This window comes from Eubalaena glacialis, chromosome 17 (assembly GCF_028564815.1).
Source record: "Eubalaena glacialis isolate mEubGla1 chromosome 17, mEubGla1.1.hap2.+ XY, whole genome shotgun sequence".
Lineage (NCBI taxonomy): Eukaryota > Metazoa > Chordata > Mammalia > Artiodactyla > Balaenidae > Eubalaena > Eubalaena glacialis.
In genome coordinates this window covers 60,822,276-60,845,104 of record NC_083732.1, presented here as the reverse complement: position 1 = coordinate 60,845,104, position 22,829 = coordinate 60,822,276, and the positions used below count along the sequence as shown (strand labels likewise).

The following is a 22,829-nucleotide window of genomic DNA, read 5'->3' as shown; positions in this document are numbered from 1 at the left end:
ATAATTTTTGTGAGATTTTTTTCCATTTTGTCATCAGGGTGGCTGTAAGGCTCAAGTGAAGCAATGAGTGTGGAAGCGCTTTGGGATCTACTGTGCAGGAGGAGGGCACCAGTATCTCAGCCAGGATGACATATGGAAAGGATGCTGTCAAGAACCACTGAAGTATATTAACGAACAAAAGGCCTGTATACTTATATGTGGCTGGTCGCTTCCTGGGAATTGGTTTTCTTGATGGAGGATGTACAGGAAAGCAATCCTGGAGAACACAGCAGTAAGCTTGGAAATTAATAACAACATCCTTCACATCAGGATCCAGGGTCCCAGAAATGGACTGGCTCTGATGAAGGTCATTTTTTCCTGACACTGAAAGTGAAGTAAAAGCAGTTTAAACTAACATGATGATCAAAGTACTTGAATGTAAACAAAATATGGCAATTTGAAAATATTCTTTAGGTAGTAACTTGGTATAATTCAAATGTATGGAATAGGTATGAAAAAATTCTGACAAAATGTACATGTCTGATTAAGAAGCAGAGTCAAAATACCTTGACAAAAACAAATATTTTAGAACTCGATTAAACTGTACTCTTAAATATTTTTATTTTCCAAAAATAATTAAATAATAAAAATGGAAACAAAATATATGACAGTTCATTGTACTCATTTCCTCTAATTTTGTGAAATAAATGTTGGGGCCAATTATGAGTGTTGGTGCTACCTCCAAACATAAAATGTAAGTTATAAATTCAACTCAAGCCTCTTCCAGGGTAAATTTAGTCTCCATTCTTCAATTCAACAAACATTTATTGAATCCTGCTATATACAAGGCACTATATAACACATTTGCCCAGTAAGCAATTTTTCTCCTCCTTTAGATGAAGCAATAGATAAAACAATCACTTTTGCCTACTGAATACATACCCAGGTAATATAGAGTACTCGTGTTTGCTTCAAGGTGCCAGTCTCCATTCTTGCTAGTACTCCAATTCAATGGATTTGAAGAGCCATTCCTCATATCAATGATATTAAACATATCAGGATTTTGAGTGAAGTTATGAGATATGATTACATAGTCTTCTTCCTATAAAAGTTTGCAAAAAAAGTGACTTGTTTTATATGCTAATATCCTGTATAACATACACTAATTTTGATGACATTAATTAATTAACCCCATATTAAAACTTAACTTTTGGTTTTAGTTTGGTTTTCATCTTGCATTTATATTTTGTTTATTAACGTTTTACCTGTCTATGGTAATAACGCTAACTCTATCACTAAGGCAATGAAAGTCTTTCTTTCTCTCTCTCTCTCTCTCTCTCTCTCTCTCTATATATATATATATATACACACACATACATATATATGTATACATTCAGAGAATATTTAATTTCTATAATGTTTCAAAACATCTGAAACAGTGCTAGGTATTTTTTTTTTGCTGCCCATATGTAGTACAAGTAGAAGAATGTGAACAGGGATGAAACACCCAATTCAGGATACTGGTGACCATTAGCAGTGAAGAGTGGGGACTGATTTCAGAGTAAGCCATACAGAGGACTTCCACTTCACCTAAAAATGTTTATTTCTTTAAAAAAATCTGAAGTACATAGTCACATGTTAGATTCAGATAGAGCTAGGTGGTGGGAATATAGGACTCGGCCTGTTATTTTCTGTATTTGCTATATTTCATAATACAAATAATAAAGCCCTTAACTGGTGCCCAAAACATCATAAGCACTGAATAAATGTTAGTCATTATCATGGTAATAATAACAGGGCACAAGCTTAGTACTACAGGAATGTGGCAGAAAGATGGCTTGCTTCTGATTCTTAAAGGACGGGTTTTTTTTTGGCTTGCTTCTGAGATTTAGGATGGGTCATGAAAAGTGTGCAGGACTTTACCAGGTCAATATGTGAGGCAAGGGCATTCTTGGCCTCACAGCTGGTGTAAGGATGAGTGTGTGGGCTGCTTTTGAGTAATATGCAATCAAAATTATTAGAAGATGGATTATGTAACTCTTTGTTTACCTTAAATCCATAGAATGTTGACGTATACGAAATGTTGGTTATGTGATCTACACTTTTAAAATACCAGTTAATGTGCTTTGCATTTGGAATCAGAGCCATCCATCCAGACATATGAGTCAGTCGTTTCTTCTGAAAGGGAACAATGCTTGTGCCTATAGAACATAAAACAAATCACAGTAATCTCTACATCTAGAAAATTCCTTCTCTTATAAACAAGTGCAAAGGTAAATATTACCCTAATCTATGGAAGTCTCTAAAGAGGTCAGTATAGTATTTCATTACTTATGTTCTAAATGCCTTTGTTTACCTGAAGGCCCCACTGTTCAATATCACACTTAACTGAAACATAAAAAGCTTTCTCACTTGGAATTCTGAATTGAGATGGAGCCTTTATTCCTTAGGGAAAAATAAAATTGAACTATGATGACAATAATGACCACTAAGACAAAAGTGCTTAAATATATCAATACAATTTTTAAAATACATTGATCTAAAATATAATTCCATTTCTATTCTTTTAAGAACTTAATTCTTCAGAATCCTTGATCTGCAAAGTATGCAAATATAAGTCCTGAACTTTATTAGATTCTCCTATATGGGTTGTGTTAATCAAAATCAGCCTAGCAAGTATGAATGGAAAGCTTTGATTCAGAGCCCTTAAGGAACTAGACTAAAGTACACCTACCTCTAACACTGGCAATGATACCCTAAATTTTGTGAATGATGAACTTGGAACCTGAACTACCTGTTATGGGAAAAAAATTTAATTTGAGAGAATGCCTGACAACTTCAGTTGAAGATCTGAAAAGATCTCTCACAATATAAAGAAAAACATCTGTGATTAATGAATTAATTCTATTTTTTCCTCTCCCTTCTCTCCTTCTTTTCATCTCTGATTGAATTTTATGTTAAATTTGCAACCTCTTCCCTTACAAAGTTAGGTGGAAGAAGCTAGGAGCAAGATTACAAAATAAACTGTCATTGTTTTCCTTTGGGGATAAGGCAAAACAAATTCCAATATCAAGGAGGAACAAATTCTTTGGCTTATGAATTAGCATTAAGTTTTGAAAAGCCCATGACCAGAGGCACTAAAAACTCACAGTTTAAGAAGACCTGCAGAGTATGAGAAGAACCATGATAATTTGGATTATTCAGCAAATATCCACTCCTCTCCCCTCCTCGAGGGCAGAATAGACTTCCCTGCTCTGTGGATACTGGGTGACTTCTTTGGTCCATCAGCTATTAGCAGAACTGACACTGCAAAGACTTAAAAGTGCTTGCTGGGTGAAACATGCCCTCTTGAGCCTCTGTCACTGCAATGCAAAGAGGCTCCCCCAGGAGAATAGTGGGTAGCATACTAAGGTGACCTTTGGCATATGCAGACAGAAAAATTATATAGATCTTGGGGGACAGAAATCTAATTCAAGTTACCCAAGTGGAAATTTGCTACCTCTTACTTATTCCCTAGATCCAAGCCAATTCACAGACTGGAAGCAGCTCCACTGAGTGCGAGAGATCTGTGGCCATTTATCAGGCTACTGCATACTAAGGAGAGGAAACTATCCAGACCTTCCAAGAGTTGTTAGCTTCTGGCTCTGAACTGATACTAACCCTCAGACACCCTAATGCCACCATGGTCTACCAGCTGGAGTGGCAGCTTATGAAGGCCAGGCCCTAGAATGTGTCTTTGCTCAGTCTCATGCCTGGTCCACTGAGGCCACTGGCTCATCTTATGGTTATTCCTCCAGTTCCAAAATGTATAGTGGGAATAGGCATAGAACTTTGTTTGGAAGACGGGCAGAAGTTGAAATTCTCACAAGAAATATCCTTCCAAGAGGATCTGATAACATGGAGTGGAATAACAAAACCCCAGCATGTCCTGATGGATTTGACCCAGCTATAATTTTAGCAGTTATAATATGGCTGGTATAATTATGCTACACGTTTTCAAAATTCACTTGGCCTATATTGAGATACATAATTTTAGTTTCTAATTGCAAGTTTCTACCTTGTAAATATGATTAAATGTGGAAATTTGGGAACACTGTCATCAAGAAGCTACATCATTTAGATTTATGCAGAAAATGTAGAAAACTGTATTTGAGAATCATCTGATAGCAAATGTTTGATTCATCAATGCCTTTCCTATTTTCCAAAATCTGCAGTCTATCAAAACAGTGATATGAGAGTGGATTAATTGTAGATAGATATTTTAACTAATAATTCATAGACAGATGATGGATGTGTGGATGAATGGACGGATGGAATGATATAAAGATCTGAGCCAATCAGGGCAGGCCAGTTCAGATATGATGAGAATAGATATACTTAGTAACTGGAAGAATTCCTAATGGAGGGAGGGAAAGTCACACAGGAAGGACTGAGTGAACACTCTAGGAACCATGCTCCCCCACCCTGTTACCAAGATAAAAGAAAAGCAATTCTAAATCCTTGAGGGGGGAAAATGCAGATATTAACGCCACAGTGAAAAATATGAGACATGTGAGAATCAGGGTTACTACCATATCCCCATTTAACTTGCTTGTCTGGCTGGTGCATATGCCAGATGCATCATGAATAATGACAGTAAATTAATGCAATCTAGTCAGGCAATGATGTCAAGCGCATCTGGTGTTCCAGGTACATTAGCTTTACTGAAACAAATCAGTAAATCAACAGTCTCTGTGCAGCTATTGACCTAGCAGATGCTCCCCCCCAATCCTATTTCAATCAGCAAAGATAATCAAAATAATTTGCTTTCAGTGGCAGAAAAAATGGTATATTTTTACTGTCTTGATCCTAAAGCTATGTCAGCTTTCCTGCTGTCTGTCATAATATTGGCTGGAGGTTCCTTAATCAGCAGAATGTCATGCTGGTCCAAGCATTTATTCAATACTCCTCACTAGCCCATTTTGGGGTGTGATATTTGTTTCCTTCCTGGCTTCTGACTGATATAAATATTATGCTTTTCCCAGTGTTCTCAAGAAGATGATGATGAAAATTGAGGAAAACATATTTAAATGAGTGGTTTAAATGATTGTGTTCTACTTACCGAAGGAGTCTGAGAGAACCACATCCTTTTCAAGCAGAGACACTGGAGAAGGCTTGTTGAATGCCAGCCGGTGGAAGCTGACCGAGGCGTCACAGACAGACCCAGGGAATCCTATGCTCCACTCGGCTTCTTGACTGCAGTGAGAAGGGTCCAGCAATGAGCTGTGTGGAATGACGGTGTGTCCTTTGTGACCTAGGAAATGAACACAAACAGCCGACTTCTTATTTCATGTTAGAAAGCTAAAAAGCCAAACTGTCCAAAACATACATTTACTATAACCCATAGTGCCACGAATACAATCTAAAAGTCTAAGTTCCTGGGTTTTTTTTTTGGCATGGGGTAAGGGGACCTCTACAAAGGCTTTGCAGTGGACTCTTCTGTCAGGGAGCTTATCATGGATGCAGCTGAAACATGGGATCTGAAGCACCCATGAGAGCCAAAGTAGGGGATGGGATGTGGGATAAGTAACTTGGTCAAGGACACACGGAAGGATGCAAATCCAGGCAGTTTGACCACAGAGCTTGTGCTCTCACAAGTGGACTGTCAACGAATTTAAGAATCTAAGCTGAATTAAGTAAATGAATAAAGGTCACACAAAGCTCTGAATATTAGAACCATCTAAATGTTCTCCCTCTTAAAGCCACAATTAGAACAGGAGACAAGTCAACAACTATAGTTGAGAATTCAGTCTGTTTGAATATTGAGATGAACCTTCTATCTTTCAAAGGCTTTCAAAAATAAATATCTGTTAATATCTGTAGCTTTACTTGTCAATTGTCTCTCTTATAAAGTATTATGCAGAATCATACACACACACACAGACACCCTTCCTATCTTATTTTGCCAAGTCATTATCATTAAAGTTTTATAAAAATGCTAAATTCTAGAAACCATGATTATTTACAAAAGGATTTGACTTACTCTGAACTTAAAATGGTAGAAAAGATTTAACCTACAAAGAATGTTGAATTTTGTACTAGAGTTCACATATTCTTTGAATCAATTCCAAATTCAGAATTTAGATTGGAAAGAAAAAGGCTAACAGCAGGCCTGTGACTTATTACTTCCCTCTAAGGTACTTGCGCAGGATACAGCCAGTCTGTTGTTTATGTAAATAAACCTGGAATTTATACATTTATTGGGCATGACTGGCTGGAGAATCTGGGTAGTCATGTAAGCAGTTTCCTCTGTGTAATTAACTGAGTACAAAATGGAGGCATTCTCAAATTAAATGGCTTCCTTTTGTGATCAATATTCCATAAATATTGTTCAAAATTTGCTGTTAATTCAAAACCAAAGTGCAAATGCAGGAGAAAAGGGACATATTTGGAGGCTGCATCTGATAGTTTGAGACTTTGCTAGAAAAGGATATCTCATCTATGCCTAGTGTTGACCTATATCCTTAAGTCATTAGGAAAGTTTGGCACCAGTTAAGATCTGTGATTCATCTGAGTCTGCTTTGACAATTCAACTCTCTGTGTTAACACAAACAAAAAATATATTTCCAAAGTATTTTATCAGAAATTAAAACATCACATTACCTGTAAGTGAACCATCAACATCAATCAGTACCACTTCATGTTCCCATCGAAAGCCAGCCTTGTTTGTTGTGTGAGAATATTGGATGTCAATGAATTTTGCACTCCAGCCTCCACATCTATCATTACAAATGCCAGTGATGGACGTCACTCCCAAAGCTGCACAGCTGGGACGGTCAAAGTTCATGAAGTGTACGGAAGATACAGTCAACCCTTCACTAAATGGGAGAACCAGGCCTTTCATTGTGCAAAATACAGACCCCATTCCCAGTTCATCAACATGACCAACTATTTTGGCATTTTTAATCACTGCTCCAATGGTTTCACCCCATCCTCCAACGTAAGGAGCCAGGATCCTCTTTGTTTCAATTCCAGCCTCATAATTATTGACCATCACGAAGTTATGAAACTGAAGTGCACCTCCATTGACCCATTCAGCTCCTTTTTGACAATTCCAAGTAGTGAGTGAATTAAATATTGCAGGCTCTGGCACTGTAGAAGTACAAGATCCTGTCTGCATGGGGAAATATTCTTCAAATATCCACAATCCAAACAAACCTTGAGAATGAACAGTGTTATTAAAGAATTCTCCAAGAGGAACTCTTTTTTGGCAAATGTTTCGGTCATAGGATGGCCCATCAGGGTGGTTGTTCATTCGGTACCAAAAGCCAAAATGAGTGCCACCAGCAGCTGCATTGTGTCGTATGGTGTTGTTTGGATTGGTTACCCAAAATGCAGCTGGAGTCACATCGTCATTCAGAAGACTAGTACTTTGCTGTACAAATACTGCCAAGTTATATTGCAGGATATTGCCATGTTCAATACCATCTTCTATAAAAAATGCTCCCCCCCTGATATCATATATAATATTCCTCTCAACCAGAAGGTGATGTGTGTTATGGATGGTAACAGCTCTGTTATAGGTCTGGTGAATTGCACAGCCTCTCACATAAGATTTAAACTGTAAATCTCCAAGCAGGTGCCAATGTATTGGATATCGCCCCAACCGGAATGCCTGGCCAGCATGGAATATCTGTCAAGCCCAGAAATCACAGCTATTTAGTGATACACACAGACTCAGAGTTTGCCTGGCTCATACTTTCTTGTTTCAAAATAATATCCACTTTTACATTAATTATTATTAATGCATTTATATCTCCCATATTATTCCTGTTTATCATTTAAAAATGTTATCTGACCCCCAACCCACCTTGTTTTATTCAATATATAACAGCCCATACTTGTTATCAAATGAATGAATGAACAAAAACCATCTTCGACTCTTCTGCTTTTCACCTTGCTGTTATGAAACTTTCGCGTTAAGCAAAATACCTCGTAAAAGACTTCTTTTTCTCCTTCATTTTGATTCTTTTTTAATAATAAGAAACATTTCTTGAATGTTTACCATGTGCCAGATATTCTGCTAAATGTCTTATATGCATGGTCACAGTCTTTACCACAATCGTAGGCAGTAGCCACTTATCATAAGCTTCATTTTACAGATGAAGAAAGTGGAATTTAGAGTATCTTGTTCATGGTCACAAAGTTTCATTTAAACTCACTGGTCTGATTATAGAGTTGGTGCTCTTATTAACCACTCTGCTATATTTTCAATAGGTCTACGATCTAATAAGCTAATACAGAAGATGCCTCTGTGTGTGTGTGTGTGTGTGTATGTGTGTTTGTAATATGATCTCACAAGGTTTGGAAATAAATGGTAGGGCATCTATTTATTTTCATTCTTCATCTAAAAATAAAAATTAACTAATAATAATATGTACTATACAGATCGACACTGGCAACCTCACTCACTCCATATCCAGATGTTACCTGTGTGTAACATAACCTAGGAGAAGGTTTTTTTTTTACAATATGCAGTCATTGACTCTGCCACCCTCACTGCAGTTGAGTGAGGTGTTCCAAATTTAATGGATTTATGGATTTTACTATCCTTCCTTCCCACCCTTCCTCCATTCCTTCCTTGTACTGAATACTTGATAGAAACTGTGCTAAACCCAGATTATATAGGCTGAATATGAATAAGATACAGAGGAGCTCCTGATCTCTTGGGCATAACTTGCATATTTATTCTTTTACTTATATATTTGTTCAATTAATAGTCAATTGAGAATCTGCTATAGGCTAAGTACTGTTCCAGCTACAGAGGAATCAGCAGAAAACCAGAAGGACAAAAATATCTGAACTAACTGAGTTTATGTTCTAGAGGAAGAGATAAAAAACAAATTAAAAATATATCAGGAGTTATGAGTTAACAAAGAAAAACAGGTGTTTGGGCAGCTATTTCAAATAAAAGTGGTGAGGAACAGCCTCTCTGAAGAGATAACATTTGAGAAGAGACCTGACTGAAATGAGTGTGAACCATTTAAGTACCTGGTGGAGGAGCATCCCAAGCAGAATGAAGAGCAAGTGCAAAGAACCTGAGACAGGAATGTGCCTGACGTGGGCAAGGGACACAGGGAGGTCTATGCGGCTGGCATGGCAGGCGCCAAGGGTAGGTCACACAAGATAGAGGCCAGCAGCAGGTCAGATCACGTGGATCCTTTGGAAGAGGCTTGGACTTTTTGTTTTAGGTGTAATAGGAAGCCACTGAAGAGCTCTGAACAGTGTGTAGCAAGACCCGATTCACATTTTAAAAATTGTACTTTGGCTGTGGTGTGGAGACTTCATTGCAGAAAGGGTGAAAGCAGGAAGACCAGTTAGGAGAAAAGCACAGTAGACCAGGTGAGAGGTGATGGTGGCTTGGGTTAGGGACCAGGTAGAAAAGGTAGAAAAACAGTACATTCAGGATACAGTATTTTGTGGGCAGAGTGGATAGACCTTGTTAATGAATTTGATGTGGGGTGTGATAAAAACAGAGAAACAAAAATTTGGCATGATTATGTGAGTGAATAATTGGATGTATTAAAATCATCTGTTTATGGCTCCTCTACCAGATTATAAGTAGCATCTGGCAAAAAGCAGGTGCTCAATTCACATTCATTGTATGGAAAACTTTGGACAAAGCGCGAACAATAATGCCTCTTACCTCTACGTATTCTATTCTTCCAGTTACCATGTTAGCACCAGGTATCGGAGCATGAAACATAATGCATCCACCAAACTGGTCACTTCCTATTTCTTCTCCAAACCTTCCTTGGAGACATGTCTGTGTAGCAAATTCACCTTTAAAAATATTTTTTAAGATATCGTAAAGAAAAACCGTGTCAAAAATCCTCTAATTATATAAAGACTGTTTCTCATACCTAATTATATTTTTTTATTCACATATAATTTTAATCTCACCCTGGAACATAATTATTTGCGTTCACATTATCTCCTCCTCTGCATAGTAAGGAAGGTAAGTGCCTTGTCTTGTTCACCTTTGCAACCCCTAAAGTACTCAGGTATTTTGTTTTATTATCGCTGAATTTATTTTCCCCCCGATTTGGGATTAACATAGCTAATATGATCTTACACTGGTACAAGATTAGAACATGCTTTATCTCACTTAATTCTTACAACTATAGTAGGTTGGCAGAACAGGAAGTATTTTTATTTTAAACAGGATGAAACTAGGTTTCACAATGGACATTGTGAGACGACACAGATGAAATGGAATCAGAACACAGGTCTTTTGACATTGATCAGTAAACTTTGTCTTATGCTTCCCATCGAAGAAAAGGCTGTATCTAAGCTGTATCAGCTATTATTCAAGTACTTATAGGATTGTAATGGTAGTAGTGATTGCATAAAATATTTAAAAGAGACTTGTGAAATGCACTGTGCTTCTTAACTACACACATGCATTTATATGGTTACACACAGTTTTATAAATACATATATATATAATATATATGAGAACTGTGGTAAGTTAATTATAGCCATGGAACCAGTTCCAACTATTGACACCTGAGAAGAAGAGACACATGTCACTTCAGGACCAAAGTAACAAACTGCTGGTGCTTAACTCTCCAGCCTTCTCATCTCCTGTCTCAGAGACCATGGAAACCCATGTTGAGATTAAGTCTCCATCAGCCTAGACCCTGGAAAATAACAATGAGCAGAGCCCCCCCGTTGACCCATACTGGACACGTGTAGCACCAATGAGAAATAAACCTTTATCATTTTTAATCACTAAAATTTGGGGCTTATTTATTGCTAGAGCATAACCAAGTCCATTAGTTCTCAACAGGGGCTGATTTTGCACACAGGGAATATTTTTGCAGTGTCTATAAACAATTTAGGCGACACACTAAGGCTGCTAAAACTACCTGTGTCAAATCCATCAGGGCATGCTGGAATTTTGTTATTCCACTCCACATTGTCAGATCCTCTTATTAAAATATTTCTTGTAAGAATTCCAATTTCTGCCCTTGCTTCAAACAGAGTTCCATCAGGGAGGGTGACAGTGATTCCTAAGTGTGTGTAATTCAGCGGATTAGTTAGCGTTATGTTCCTGCCACCAGCAGATACAGATGCAATGGTCCTTTTTTCATTCTCTTGTTGGCTGTGTCTGTAAAAATTTGAACCAAAAACTCTCAAAATTAATATAAATTAACATAACAGTGTTTTGCTGTATTTGTTTCATGCTATTCTGAACACTCATCTGTAAAACAGGAAAACTTTTTATGTCATACAATATTCTGAAGAGGAATTCGAAGACGGTATTTTACTCTTTCTTAGAGTAACTGAATACATTTTACAGATGCATTTCAATTAAATAAATATTTTCCAAGTGCTATACTTGTTCACAGAACTGGACTAATTCTATAAAGTATTCGAAAGAAGTATTCATTTATAACTTTGAGGATCACACTCAGTGGTTCTCAACCAGGGATGCTTTCATCCCTCCAGGGGACATTTGGTAATGCCTGCACACATTTTCGGTTGTCGCAACTTGTTGGGGGTGCTATGTTGCTACTAGAAGGTAGTGGCCGAGGATGTACCCAAACATCCTATGATACACAACAAAGAATTATCTGGTCCAAAATGTCAATAGTGCTGAGTCTGAGAAACCCTTACAGAGGGACTCCATTGGAGGTTCCTGAGCAGGGAAAAGAAATGACTGAGGTGAGCTCAGGAGTTCTCATTTCTACCCATTCCTTCAACACATACCAAGTTCCAGCAAAAGGACTGGCCAAATCTATAATATACACATTCATGTACTGAGTCCTTCCAACAAAGACTTATTGAGTGTCCATCCTGTTTTCTAGGCACAGAGCTAAGTACTGGGGATACCAAGCAGAAAGTGCCCCTGACTTCAGAGAGACATGTGTTTCTATGGCTGATTGTATATTATCTACTAAAGCGTGATTGGTGCTGTTGACAGAGGTGCCCTTAGAGGAGTTACCTCTGTATCTTCCTGACATTCCTTTTTGATTCCTCTCTCCCTTGGCAAATCTTTTTCCTCCTTTAACTACCAGTTTAAATAACAATGTCGCATGTGAAACATTGAAAGGCACCTCTCTCACCTTTCCCTACTCTTCTTCTGGATTCCCAGTAAGCTCTGCGTGATACCCCATCAGCACTCACAGTCACCACACTGCAGTCCTACCACCCATTTACTTCTCTGTCCTTCCCATACCTGTCTGTTCCTCTAGGTAAGACACCCATTAAATCATTCTGTATGCTGAGCACTTGGTCCAGTACGTGTCACAATTCAATCACAGTTTTTCACTGACTGAATAAATCAATGCAGAATGAATTCCTGAGGTAAGAAGGTAGAGGAATGGAGCCCAAATAGGAAGATGATGGAATATTCCAGGGTGAGGGGCTGAGAGTCTAAATTAAACTGAGTGCATGGAAAGCTGGTGGAAGAGGCATTTCAAGGGCAGGACCAAAAGAACCTGGTGATGTGCAGGAAGCGAAGAATGATGATAGTCAGAAGGTCACTAGGAAAGTTTTTATGAGGATCAAAATTAGACTGTAGGATTTAAAGGGAAAAAATGGATAGTGAGAAATGGAAGAAATGGGCATAATATTTAAGCAGGTCAATAATTTACAGAGAGAAAGAGAGAGAGAAGCTAGAAGAGACAGGAGACCAAAGTTATTTATTTATTTTTTCAAGATGGTGGGTGGATGGGGAAACCCATAATTCCAAAAGACCCAGGGAAGGAATTATAGGGGGAGAGGGCAGGGGGAGGTGAAGATTAAGAATGCTTGAGATAGGGTGTATCAATAGTACAAGATCCCTCAGGTGATTTGGACTGGCCTCTCCTGAATTCTCTTGAATTCAGATGAACAGAGATTTCTTTAGAAAAGAAGGTTCCAGGGACTTCCCTTGTGGCGCAGTGGTTAAGAATCTGCCTGCCAATGCAGGGGACATGGGTTCGATCCCTGGTCTGGGAAGATCCCACATGGTGTGGAGCAACTAAGCCCGTGCACCACAACTACTAAGCCTGTGCTCCAGAGCCTGTGAGCCACAACTACTGAGCCCATGTGCCACAACTACTGAATCCCGCGTGCCTAGAGCCCGTGCTCCACAACAAGAGAAGCCACCACAATGAGAAGCCCGTGCACCGCAATGAAGAGGAGCCCCCCTCGCTGCAACTAGAGAAAGCCCGCACGCAGCAATGAAGACCCAAAGCAGCCAAAAAAACAAAACCAAAACAAAACAAAAAAACAAAAGAAGGTTCTAAAAAGCATTTTTATATTTATATGCACCTAAATGCACCTTTTCTTCCTTTGTAATAATACCTAACACTTATCGAGCACTAACTTTGAGCCAAGTTCTGCTCTGTTGTACACATATTAACTCACTTAGTCCTTACAGTAATTCTGAGGTACATACTAACAGCATTCCAATTTTAGAGAAGCACAGAGAGGTGAAATAACATGAGCTCAGGCCTAGTAAGTGGTACTGCCGGGGGTTGGACCCAGGCAGATTGACTTTAGAAGTAGTATTCTTAACCACCTGCGTTACAAACTCTGAAATAGGATTTATGAATTAAATAGTGAACAATGAGTTAGATTTGGTGGGAAACTCCTTAATTCTTGTTTCTTAAAACGAAATATCCCTAAACTAAATTCTAAACTTACTCTTTTATTTCATCCAGAAAAGCTATAAATGAGGACTTTCTATTCTATTTGTAAGCCCTGTCATTTGGCTGTTTTTTTTTTTTTTAATTATTTATTTATTTATTTTTGGCTGTGTTGGGTCTTCGTTTCTGTGCGAGGGGTTTCTCTAGTTGCGGCAAGCGGGGGCCACTCTTCATCGCGGTGCGCGGGCCTCTCACTATCGCGGCCTCTCTTGTTGAGGAGAACAGGCTCCAGACGCGCAGGCTCAGTAATTGTGGCTCACGGGCCTAGTTGCTCCGCGGCATGTGGGATCTTCCCGGACCAGGGCTCGAACCCGTGTCCCCTGCATTGGCAGGCAGACTCTCAACCACTGCGCCACCAGGGAAGTCCCATTTTGCTGCTTTTTAATTTTGCCATTATGCAATTCCAAGGGCAGAGAAAAAAAGGGCGTTTATAAAGCTAAGTATATATTTAACTCTTCCTAACGTCTGCAGATCTATTTTTAACTTGGAAAATGACAAATTCAAAATGCCCCCTTGATTTCTAATTCTATACTGAGTCACGACCTTAACATAATTTAGCTGTTTCTTGTCATAAATTACTATTTTTTCCCTGATCAGCATCAACTATATCCAATTTTGCTATTACTTATAATTTGAACAATAAAGCAAAAATAAGGCTCCTCTTGCTTCCTCTCCCCACCAGTATTCTTGGTGTAGCTGTATTAGTTTTGTTCTTTTTATTTCTTATTTGCTAAAATATATAATTAAACAAATTAAGGGTCATAAGCAGCTTCGATTGTAAAATGTCAGACATGTAAAAGGTCACGTTAATCATCACTCATACTATAATTTCCTCCCTTTTATTCAATCATTACTAACAATTTTGTTCCATGGGAGCCACTGCCAAGACTGTAAGATAAGAAAGAGTTCACTAGCTTCTTTCAAATGTGTTATTTGGTGGCCCCAAACAAAGAAGCTCATTTACATTTTTGCATGCATTGATGTACTTAGCTAAAGCTCTCACTCAGAGGTTTTCAACTGACTTTTTTTTTTTTTTTTTTTTTAAGCTCTTTTTAAATTTATTTATTTATTTATTTATTTATGGCTGTGTTGGGTCTTCGTTTCTGTGCGAGGGCTTTCTCTAGTTGTGGCAAGCGGGGGTCACTCTTCATCGCGGTGCGCGGGCCTCTCACTATTGCGGCCTCTCGTTGCGGAGCACAAGCTCCAGACGCGCAGGCTCAGTAGTTGTGGCTCACGGGCCCAGTTGCTCCACGGCATGTGGGATCTTCCCAGACCAGGGCTCGAACCCGTGTCCCCTGCATTGGCAGGCAGATTCTCAACCACTGCGCCACCAGGGAAGCCCCTCAACTGACTTTTAATAGCAGAATGCTTTTGTCAAACGAAATCTTAAATGGGAACCTAACCATGAAAATGACTAAAATCTTTTATTAGTATATATTTATACTTTTTCTCATGGTAGATTCAGTCAATGAAAACTCAACACACTGAGGGTCAACCCAATGTTAATATTTGTCAAATACATATTTGGCTGTTCATGCTTCTTTATTCTAGGTTTCAAATTTAAATTAAGTAGTTGTGGACCTTCTGAATCATCCCTTGTTTACATAGTTTAAAAAAATCTCTATTCTAAATCAAAATTAGCCGGTCCAGAAGACATCATACCTGTGTCCTGTGCTTGCAATTACAATTTCATCTCCTGGTTTCCACGTTACTGCTTCGTGTAAAGTCAAAGTCCTTTCCCCTGCCTTTGCAGTATGAGCCAAATGAGTCCAAATCACAGGAACAGGCAGACCTGGAGCCAACATACAAACCAAGAATTTCCTCAGATGTGTTTTCTTGGATATTAAGAGTTTCATGCATTTTAATCTTTTCCTGGGTTGAATCAATTTTGAGAAAGTTCATTTTACCTTAGCATCTTATACCTTTCTCAAAAAAGAAACATTTAGAGTGCTTGCTTTATAAAAGTAATAATCAGGTTTGTAATAATATGTATAGGTCTATAAGTTTTTTAAAAATCCTTCTGCAATGACATATCCCATTTATGATAATCTTCTTTATATGAACTCAATATAAATGGTGTGATACTATTGATAAAATGGGCAGAGGCCTATTATCTTTGTCATTGTTGATAGGAATTGCTTAAATTGATAATCTAGAGACAAATGAAATGTACAAATTTCTGAAAATTCCATTAGTGTATATATTTAGCATAATGTAGGACATTTATGATCATAATGGGGTATCATGCTTATATATTCTAAACTTATAAAAGAGGTAGATTATTGCAATATAGAAGACTTCATATAAAAAGGATTCACACCATGTTTCCTTTAAATAATGCTACATTGATACCTCAAACATGATCATAATCATTTTTATTTGCTGATAATTTTCCACAGTATATATAGTTATAGAACAGTGCAAATATAAATTTATAGTTATGTTTTAGAAAGAGCCCATTTTAAAATACAAATATAAGAAGTTATAATTTCTGCTTCTAGACTTAATGCCTTTTTGTTTAGATAGATGAATAAAGAAAACAATCAGTATGAACTGTTTCAAGTGCTAAATTAGGCAAAGGATGTGATGGAAGGGCTTCCTAGGAGTGACCTTGGTTGTGAGTCTTGGTGGTCTGTAGGGGTTGACCTAACCTGGATAAAGGAGAGAAGAGATAAAGAGGGGTAAAGAGGGAACACGTAAAGACAGGAGAAGTTTGGCAAGGTTTCATTTAAAGAGAGTTATCAGGAGGATTATCTCTGGCTTCCTGGCTAGTCTCTCCTGGACCAGTTCCCTGAGTCCTTTCGGCCCATACCATGCAGATCCAGGATCCCCTCCCGCACAGCCAGTGTCTTGGCGCCATATACCGGGAGCTCAGGAGATCGCAGGTGCCCATGCAAGGTAATGACCGCCTTGTGTTGAAATGGGGAGGCTTCCGTCCCAATCTGCAAGGGATTTCACAAGCATCATTCAGACAGTAAAACTCATTATCCACAACTCTAATCATTCAAAAGCAAATTCTTTTCTTTTCTCCCCTCTCTTTTGAGAATCAATTGTTCCATTCTCAGTATCTTTCCTCCAAAAGATAAACCTTACATTTTCCAGTCAGCCAAATATACTATGCCAGAACTTTGGAAAGTATACTGATTGACTTTAGCTACATCTCAGAGCTAATTTTTTTTTCTGCTCTATTTAAAATTCTGCTCTATGAAAATATGCTTTATCTTCCCATTAAAAGCACAAAAATATTCTAGGGAACTTTTAAAATCCAGAAAAAAGATTCTATGCTAAGAACAGAGACCTACACAAAGATAAACTAGTGAGTTTAGCATAATTAACTGTCCATTTTACACATAATATTTTAAAAAGAAATGGACAGGTTAGCAATGAATACAGATCAAGTTCTCTCGTATACCTGAAGAACGCCTCCATCTGTAATTAGAATATTTTCTGCCTGTAGTTCAATGTCAGCTTCATCAAATATTAGAGTTCCACCTAAAAACCATACAATTTTGAAATATATCACAAGGAATATTCTTATTAAAAGCTATTTATTAAATTATACACTAAAGTTTAATTTCTTATTCCTATCTGCTGTCACTATGCATGTCACTTTACTTCAGCCCTTTGGCAACATGAAGTATAAAAACTTCAGACAAGACCCAGGGAGCTGCTAGAAAATCAAACCCCAGGGCAGATTACTCCCCCTGCATCATTTGTTATTTTAAATGCTATTAAATAGTGCAGCTACATGAATTCTAGTTCTACAAACACAGGACCTCAAAATATAAATTAAGAACAAAAAATTAAAAGAAAAGAAAAACACTTTTTTATAAACTATTGTAATGCCAACATTAGCTCTGAACTAATTTGCACTAATTTGCACTAATTTGCACTAGCAACAGCTATAGCCTGATTAGAATTATTAAAGAATGTGCTGAGATACATTTTTTAAGAGACATGTAAATTTGTGGACAGTGAAACTTTACCTGTCCAAAGGTTCAATAGTTAATAACTTCAAATAACTGAAACACTGCTATTGTCCCAGAAGTTAAAACAAAAACAAAATGCAAAGGCCTATGAACAGCTAAAACCATTATGGCAAAGTTTATATACTAAAGCCTCAAGTGTTTTACTCTCGCCAATTATTGTTTCTTTTACACACAATTGTCACAGTTCTGGTTATTTAGCTTGCTGTATTAAAAATAGGATATTAAGAAGCAGAGAGAACTTCCGGTAACAGTTGAAAGCAGGTTCACAGGCAAAGGTTAAATCACAACCTGGCATCCAAGAGGAGTCAGGGGGGTCATTTAGTATAGAATTTAACAAATCTCTATGATTTTTATAACCCCTAGGACCCACTATACTTGTGTTTTTCTAAATGGGAAATACCTTTTTACTGTTGTAATCCACTCCATGTGCATTGGCGTATACATACACACACACACACACACACACAGTTACTGAAACAAAAGTTTCATGAAACACTTGACTTTAAAAGACGCTTACCCACATAAAAGATGCAGTACACTCAGATATTTTCTATTCTATTTCAAAAGATTCTGGTTTTAACGCAATAAATTTCATAACCACAAATTGATTATAATACTCAATTTAAAGAACTCAGTACTACACTCTGTATTCAAAACATGATACAACTATGGATGTTCATAATCATGAATTTTGATTAAATTAACTTCACAGAACCATTTCACAGGCAGAGTCTAATAAACAGATTTTCAGAAATTTACCCTGAATAAGCAACATTTTCAGGATAGGGGTATTTTGATCCAGCAAAACTGTCTGTCCTTTTGTAATAACAACTAGTGAGCCTTCCTCTGGGGGCGATGCTCCTCCCCACGAGAAGTTGGAGGACCAAGCATCAACATATAGGAACTCAGCATTATCCTGTAATAGAACATGAGAGACTTTTAAATTTAGAGGTTTTATCACAATTCTTCATTTAATTCCTCAAAATGAAGAAATCTAAAACAATGAACATTTTCATTAAGTATAACCTACTTTAAATATGTTAGAGCTGCCTGTTGATTAATTTCACAATAAAAAACTAAAAAAGCTATTACCAATTACCCTGCAATCCAGAATAATTAGAAGTCTGAACTAATAAAATTTTAGTAACAAGCAAAAAAAAAAAATAATCTACTTTAAATTTACTATAGTCACATCTTAGTTATTTTTTGAAGACACTAACAAAGTAAAAAGTCCATTAATGGGTCTTCTCTGGTGGCACAGTGGTTAAGGATCCGCCTGCCAATGCAGGGGACACAGGTTCAATCTCTGAACCAGGAAGATCTCACATGGCGTGGAGCAACTAAGCCCGTGTACCACAACTACTGAGCCCACGTGCCACAACTACTGAAGCCCGCGCGCCTAGAGCCCGTGCTCCACAACAAGAGAAGCCACCACAATGAGAAGCCCGCGTGCCACAACAAAGAGTAGCCCCCGCTTGCCACAACTAGAGAAAGCCCATGTGCAGCAACAAAGACCCAACACAGCCAAAAAAAAAACCCAACAACTCCATTACCAATTACTTCACCTCCCATAAGGCTAGTTTTGCTATTGCTGAGACTACTCTACCCAACAGCACTGTTACCAGTTTGGCCATGCCGATGCTTCTGATGTTGACATGCACTGGAGCCCACCCTGAAGGGGTGTGGGCATTTGTCATGCAGATGATATATGTCTTGTTGGAATACTCAATATCACATTTGGCTTCAGCTATGGTAACAAGAACATCCTGTATATTTTCACTGTAAAGTAAAAAAAAAGAAAACAAAACACTGACGTTTTTCTCAAATTTCTAGGTCACACTGTCAAACCCTATTATTCATACGCATTATTGTAAAAATAATGATCTTACCCTATGAGCTATCAAAGTGCAGACTGACACTTTTTTTCAGTAGTAAAACTTCAAAATTTTTGTTGAGAAAATATTCTCAAAATATTTGTTGAGAAAAAAGTAAACAAAGAGATTAAGAGGTCAGGAAATAAAATTGTACAAACTAGCAAGTATTGCAGTGTTGGAGAAAAACTGCTTGGGTTCAAATTATTGAGAAATTCTACATTGGTCTCCAAGCAGGCACCTATGTAAGACACTTTCAGCGATCATCTTGCCTATGTGACATTTTTTGTCACATTCACAGACTTTGGAACTTAATCTCCATGTAAAAATACAAGTCCAAGGTAGTTATAGGTACTTGAGGAATTAACATTGCCCGCTATGATTTAAATGATCTGGGGTTTTGAAGTCAAACTTATGTACTTGAAGGATGATGATACGGCAGTACATAAAATTTGAGCCAAAATAATGAATATGTTTATGAAGAAGGAACCTAAACAGTTACAGTGAAATGGATGAAGAGATGTTTCATTGAGCCAATGAAGCAGATGATGGTTGGAGATGAGATTCTGGGGAAAGCATAACAGGAAGGTGATTTATACTTGTGATGTTACTTACTAAGATCTGAGGAAAGTTATTTAGCCTCTCTAATTTTAGTCTGCTAGCCATAAAATGGTATTAAACAATATCTAAGAAGGTAAGGCAGAAGTTTCTATGGGCTAGAAAGGTTCCTGACACAGAGTATGTAGTCAGTAAATGTAGTGTGGCTTTTGAGCAGGTGGGTACACTTTACATGACTATATCCAAACACTGTCCTGGCACACGAGAAAGCAGGCATAACGGCTGGAGTCCGGAAAGATGCACTGATGTACATGCATGTGAAGACAGTACCTGAAGCCTGATCCCAGGACTGTAAGTCTGGTGCCCCCTGCTGTACTGCCTCTCTTGGGAGCTATTTCAGTGATGAGTGGAGTCATTGACATGGTGTATATAAAAGGAGTCGTGGACTGAGATGAATTCTTCCCATTGACCACACTCACTTCACAGGCTTGCTTGGGTCCCCTGCCTATGATAAGAGGAATCAAACTGAGTTCGATTCTGCCATCAGGCCCTTATTCATGTCCAAAACCCCCAAATATTTTTAATAACATCTTCCTTTTCCCAAAGTCACTTTCACAGGCTCTATGTGAAGTAATAAAGATCTCTAGCAATAGTCAAACACATCACAAAATTCACGCACATTATCAACAGGGGAAAAACCCTTAGATCCTCCCTCAGAGCCTCTTATTGTAGACAATTCTACAAACCTGCCTGTTTGGTTTTCCAGTGCTAGAGGATTCAACACTGCAAATTAGAGAGGAAGGAAGGAAGAACGGCTAAAAGCAAGCACTCTGACAGCTGAAAGCGAGGTAACAGACAGAAAAGCTACAAAAACTCAATACAAAAATGCTGAAAAAAGAAGCGGAGCTACTGTTAAGGCAAACAAACCTTGACAAATCTTTATAGCATTACTGCATTAAAAAAAAAAAATCAGAATACAAACTCTGATGTTGAAATGATAAGTAAGCCCAGACACAAAAATGTTACATTTTCTTCAGTATTCTTTAAGAAGTCGGAAGAAGCAAAAATGTTTAGAAAAGCTTCATCAAATTTTGTTAATGTTTTAAAAAATGTTTGTACATAAACCATATCCTTTATTCATCTATATTATTCTCTTTAGTTCTTTTTAAATTTTGTTAGATAATTAAAATCTGTTGTGTACTTAAAATACCAGATACTTAAACTTCACAGTAACCCACTGAACTAGGGTTAATATTGTCTCCATTCAAAAGATGGACAAACTGAAACAGAGAGGAGTTAAGTTACTTAGCTGAGGTGACGGTTAGTGGCAAAACAAATTCAGGGGCTCCTTAGAGCCCAGGCTTTCAACCATTAAGTAAAAATAAATAAGAGTAATAATAATAGCAAATCACATATCATGTTTCAGATACCATTCTATCCACTTCACATACATTAATTTATCAAGCCTCACAATAAGTAAGCTAATGTGATCATTTTCATTTTACAGAAGAGGAAACTAAGACACAGAGAGCTTGAATAACTTGCCCAAAGACACAGCTTGCATTTGAATCTTGGCAACGAATTACCGGAGTTCACCCTCATAACCATTATACTATCCCCCCTTTAAGGAAAAGTTAATACTCCAATAGGAACTAAAAACATGTTCTCCATTTGGCATGCTCTTTATGTGATAAACTGAAAAACTGCAATTTACTAAAAACAATTCAGTCTAACCCAAATGTCATGAATCTTGGAAAATATTGTAAGCCTAGAAAACAAAATTCTGAAGAAATTGCTTAAAATCAGGAAATTCATAAAGGTGATTCAATTGTCCCAAATGAACACAAAAAATTGAAAAAAGAAATTCAGAGTGATCTCTATAAAATTAAACGTTTTCAAAGACTTCCATTCTTTTTTTCTGACTACTTACCATTATTAGGTGGAATTTCACATAATAATGTTGTGCAATTAGATTTCCATCTGTCGACTGCACATTTTGAGCCACACACTAATACAACTGAATTCTGTGGATTAAACCCAGTGCCTGTCACAGTCATGGTTTGACCACCACCGAAGCTCCCTAGTGAAGACATATAAAAGGGAAAGACAAAGTTAATGAAAAGAAAACCTCCTCTGTACATATATTTAACTTTATTTTAACACCTGAAATGGAAGCAAGTTTCATTAAATGAAAAGATTCGTAGAACTGAAATTATTTATATTATATTATATTAGTGCAACAGAATCTCTTTTGATTGTAGTTTTTTAAAACCTTCACTGAGTAAATGTCACATTTGGTCATTTATTTAAACTACTTCTAGGAACTAAAATTTTATTTAAAAGAAATGCCACATGCAAGAGGGAAGAGATATGGGAACATATGTATATGTATAACTGATTCACTTTGTTATAAAGCAGAAAGTAACACACCATTGTAAAGCAATTATACTTCAATAAAGATGTTTAAAAAAAAAAAAAAAAAAGAAATGCCACAAAGAATTTGAGTAGTCAAAACACAAATGTAAAGTTACCATTTTAGTTAAAAGCACATTGGTTATGCTTAAGGTTTTTAACCACTAAAATAATTTTCAAACAGAAAAAAAATACTTATTTAGATAGACATAATTACAGGCCAGTGATATCTAAACATGATTTAAAAAAAATTTCCAAATATAACCTGGACATTTTCAATAGTATTAAATTTTAAATAAATTATATAGCACAAGAGAAATACAGGCATTAAACAAATATTT

General features: G+C 37.3%; 1 protein-coding gene across 1 annotated transcript in view; it reads right to left on the bottom strand.

The window, feature by feature from the left end:
* The window catches only part of PKHD1L1 (PKHD1 like 1), a 149,501-nt gene that overhangs the window by 49,370 nt on the left and 77,302 nt on the right, over nt 1–22,829 (bottom strand). Inside the window, exons 40-53 of the mRNA XM_061171730.1 lie at nt 22,007–22,156; nt 20,407–20,581; nt 19,270–19,426; nt 18,407–18,563; nt 17,071–17,150; nt 16,471–16,600; nt 15,321–15,450; nt 10,890–11,131; nt 9,665–9,801; nt 6,622–7,651; nt 5,081–5,272; nt 2,029–2,180; nt 922–1,081; nt 192–363 (exon numbers count right to left, since the gene is read on the bottom strand). Of these exons, the coding sequence (XP_061027713.1) occupies nt 192–363; nt 922–1,081; nt 2,029–2,180; nt 5,081–5,272; nt 6,622–7,651; nt 9,665–9,801; nt 10,890–11,131; nt 15,321–15,450; nt 16,471–16,600; nt 17,071–17,150; nt 18,407–18,563; nt 19,270–19,426; nt 20,407–20,581; nt 22,007–22,156 (3,064 nt within the window). The remainder of the gene's footprint in view (nt 1–191; nt 364–921; nt 1,082–2,028; nt 2,181–5,080; nt 5,273–6,621; nt 7,652–9,664; nt 9,802–10,889; nt 11,132–15,320; nt 15,451–16,470; nt 16,601–17,070; nt 17,151–18,406; nt 18,564–19,269; nt 19,427–20,406; nt 20,582–22,006; nt 22,157–22,829) is intronic.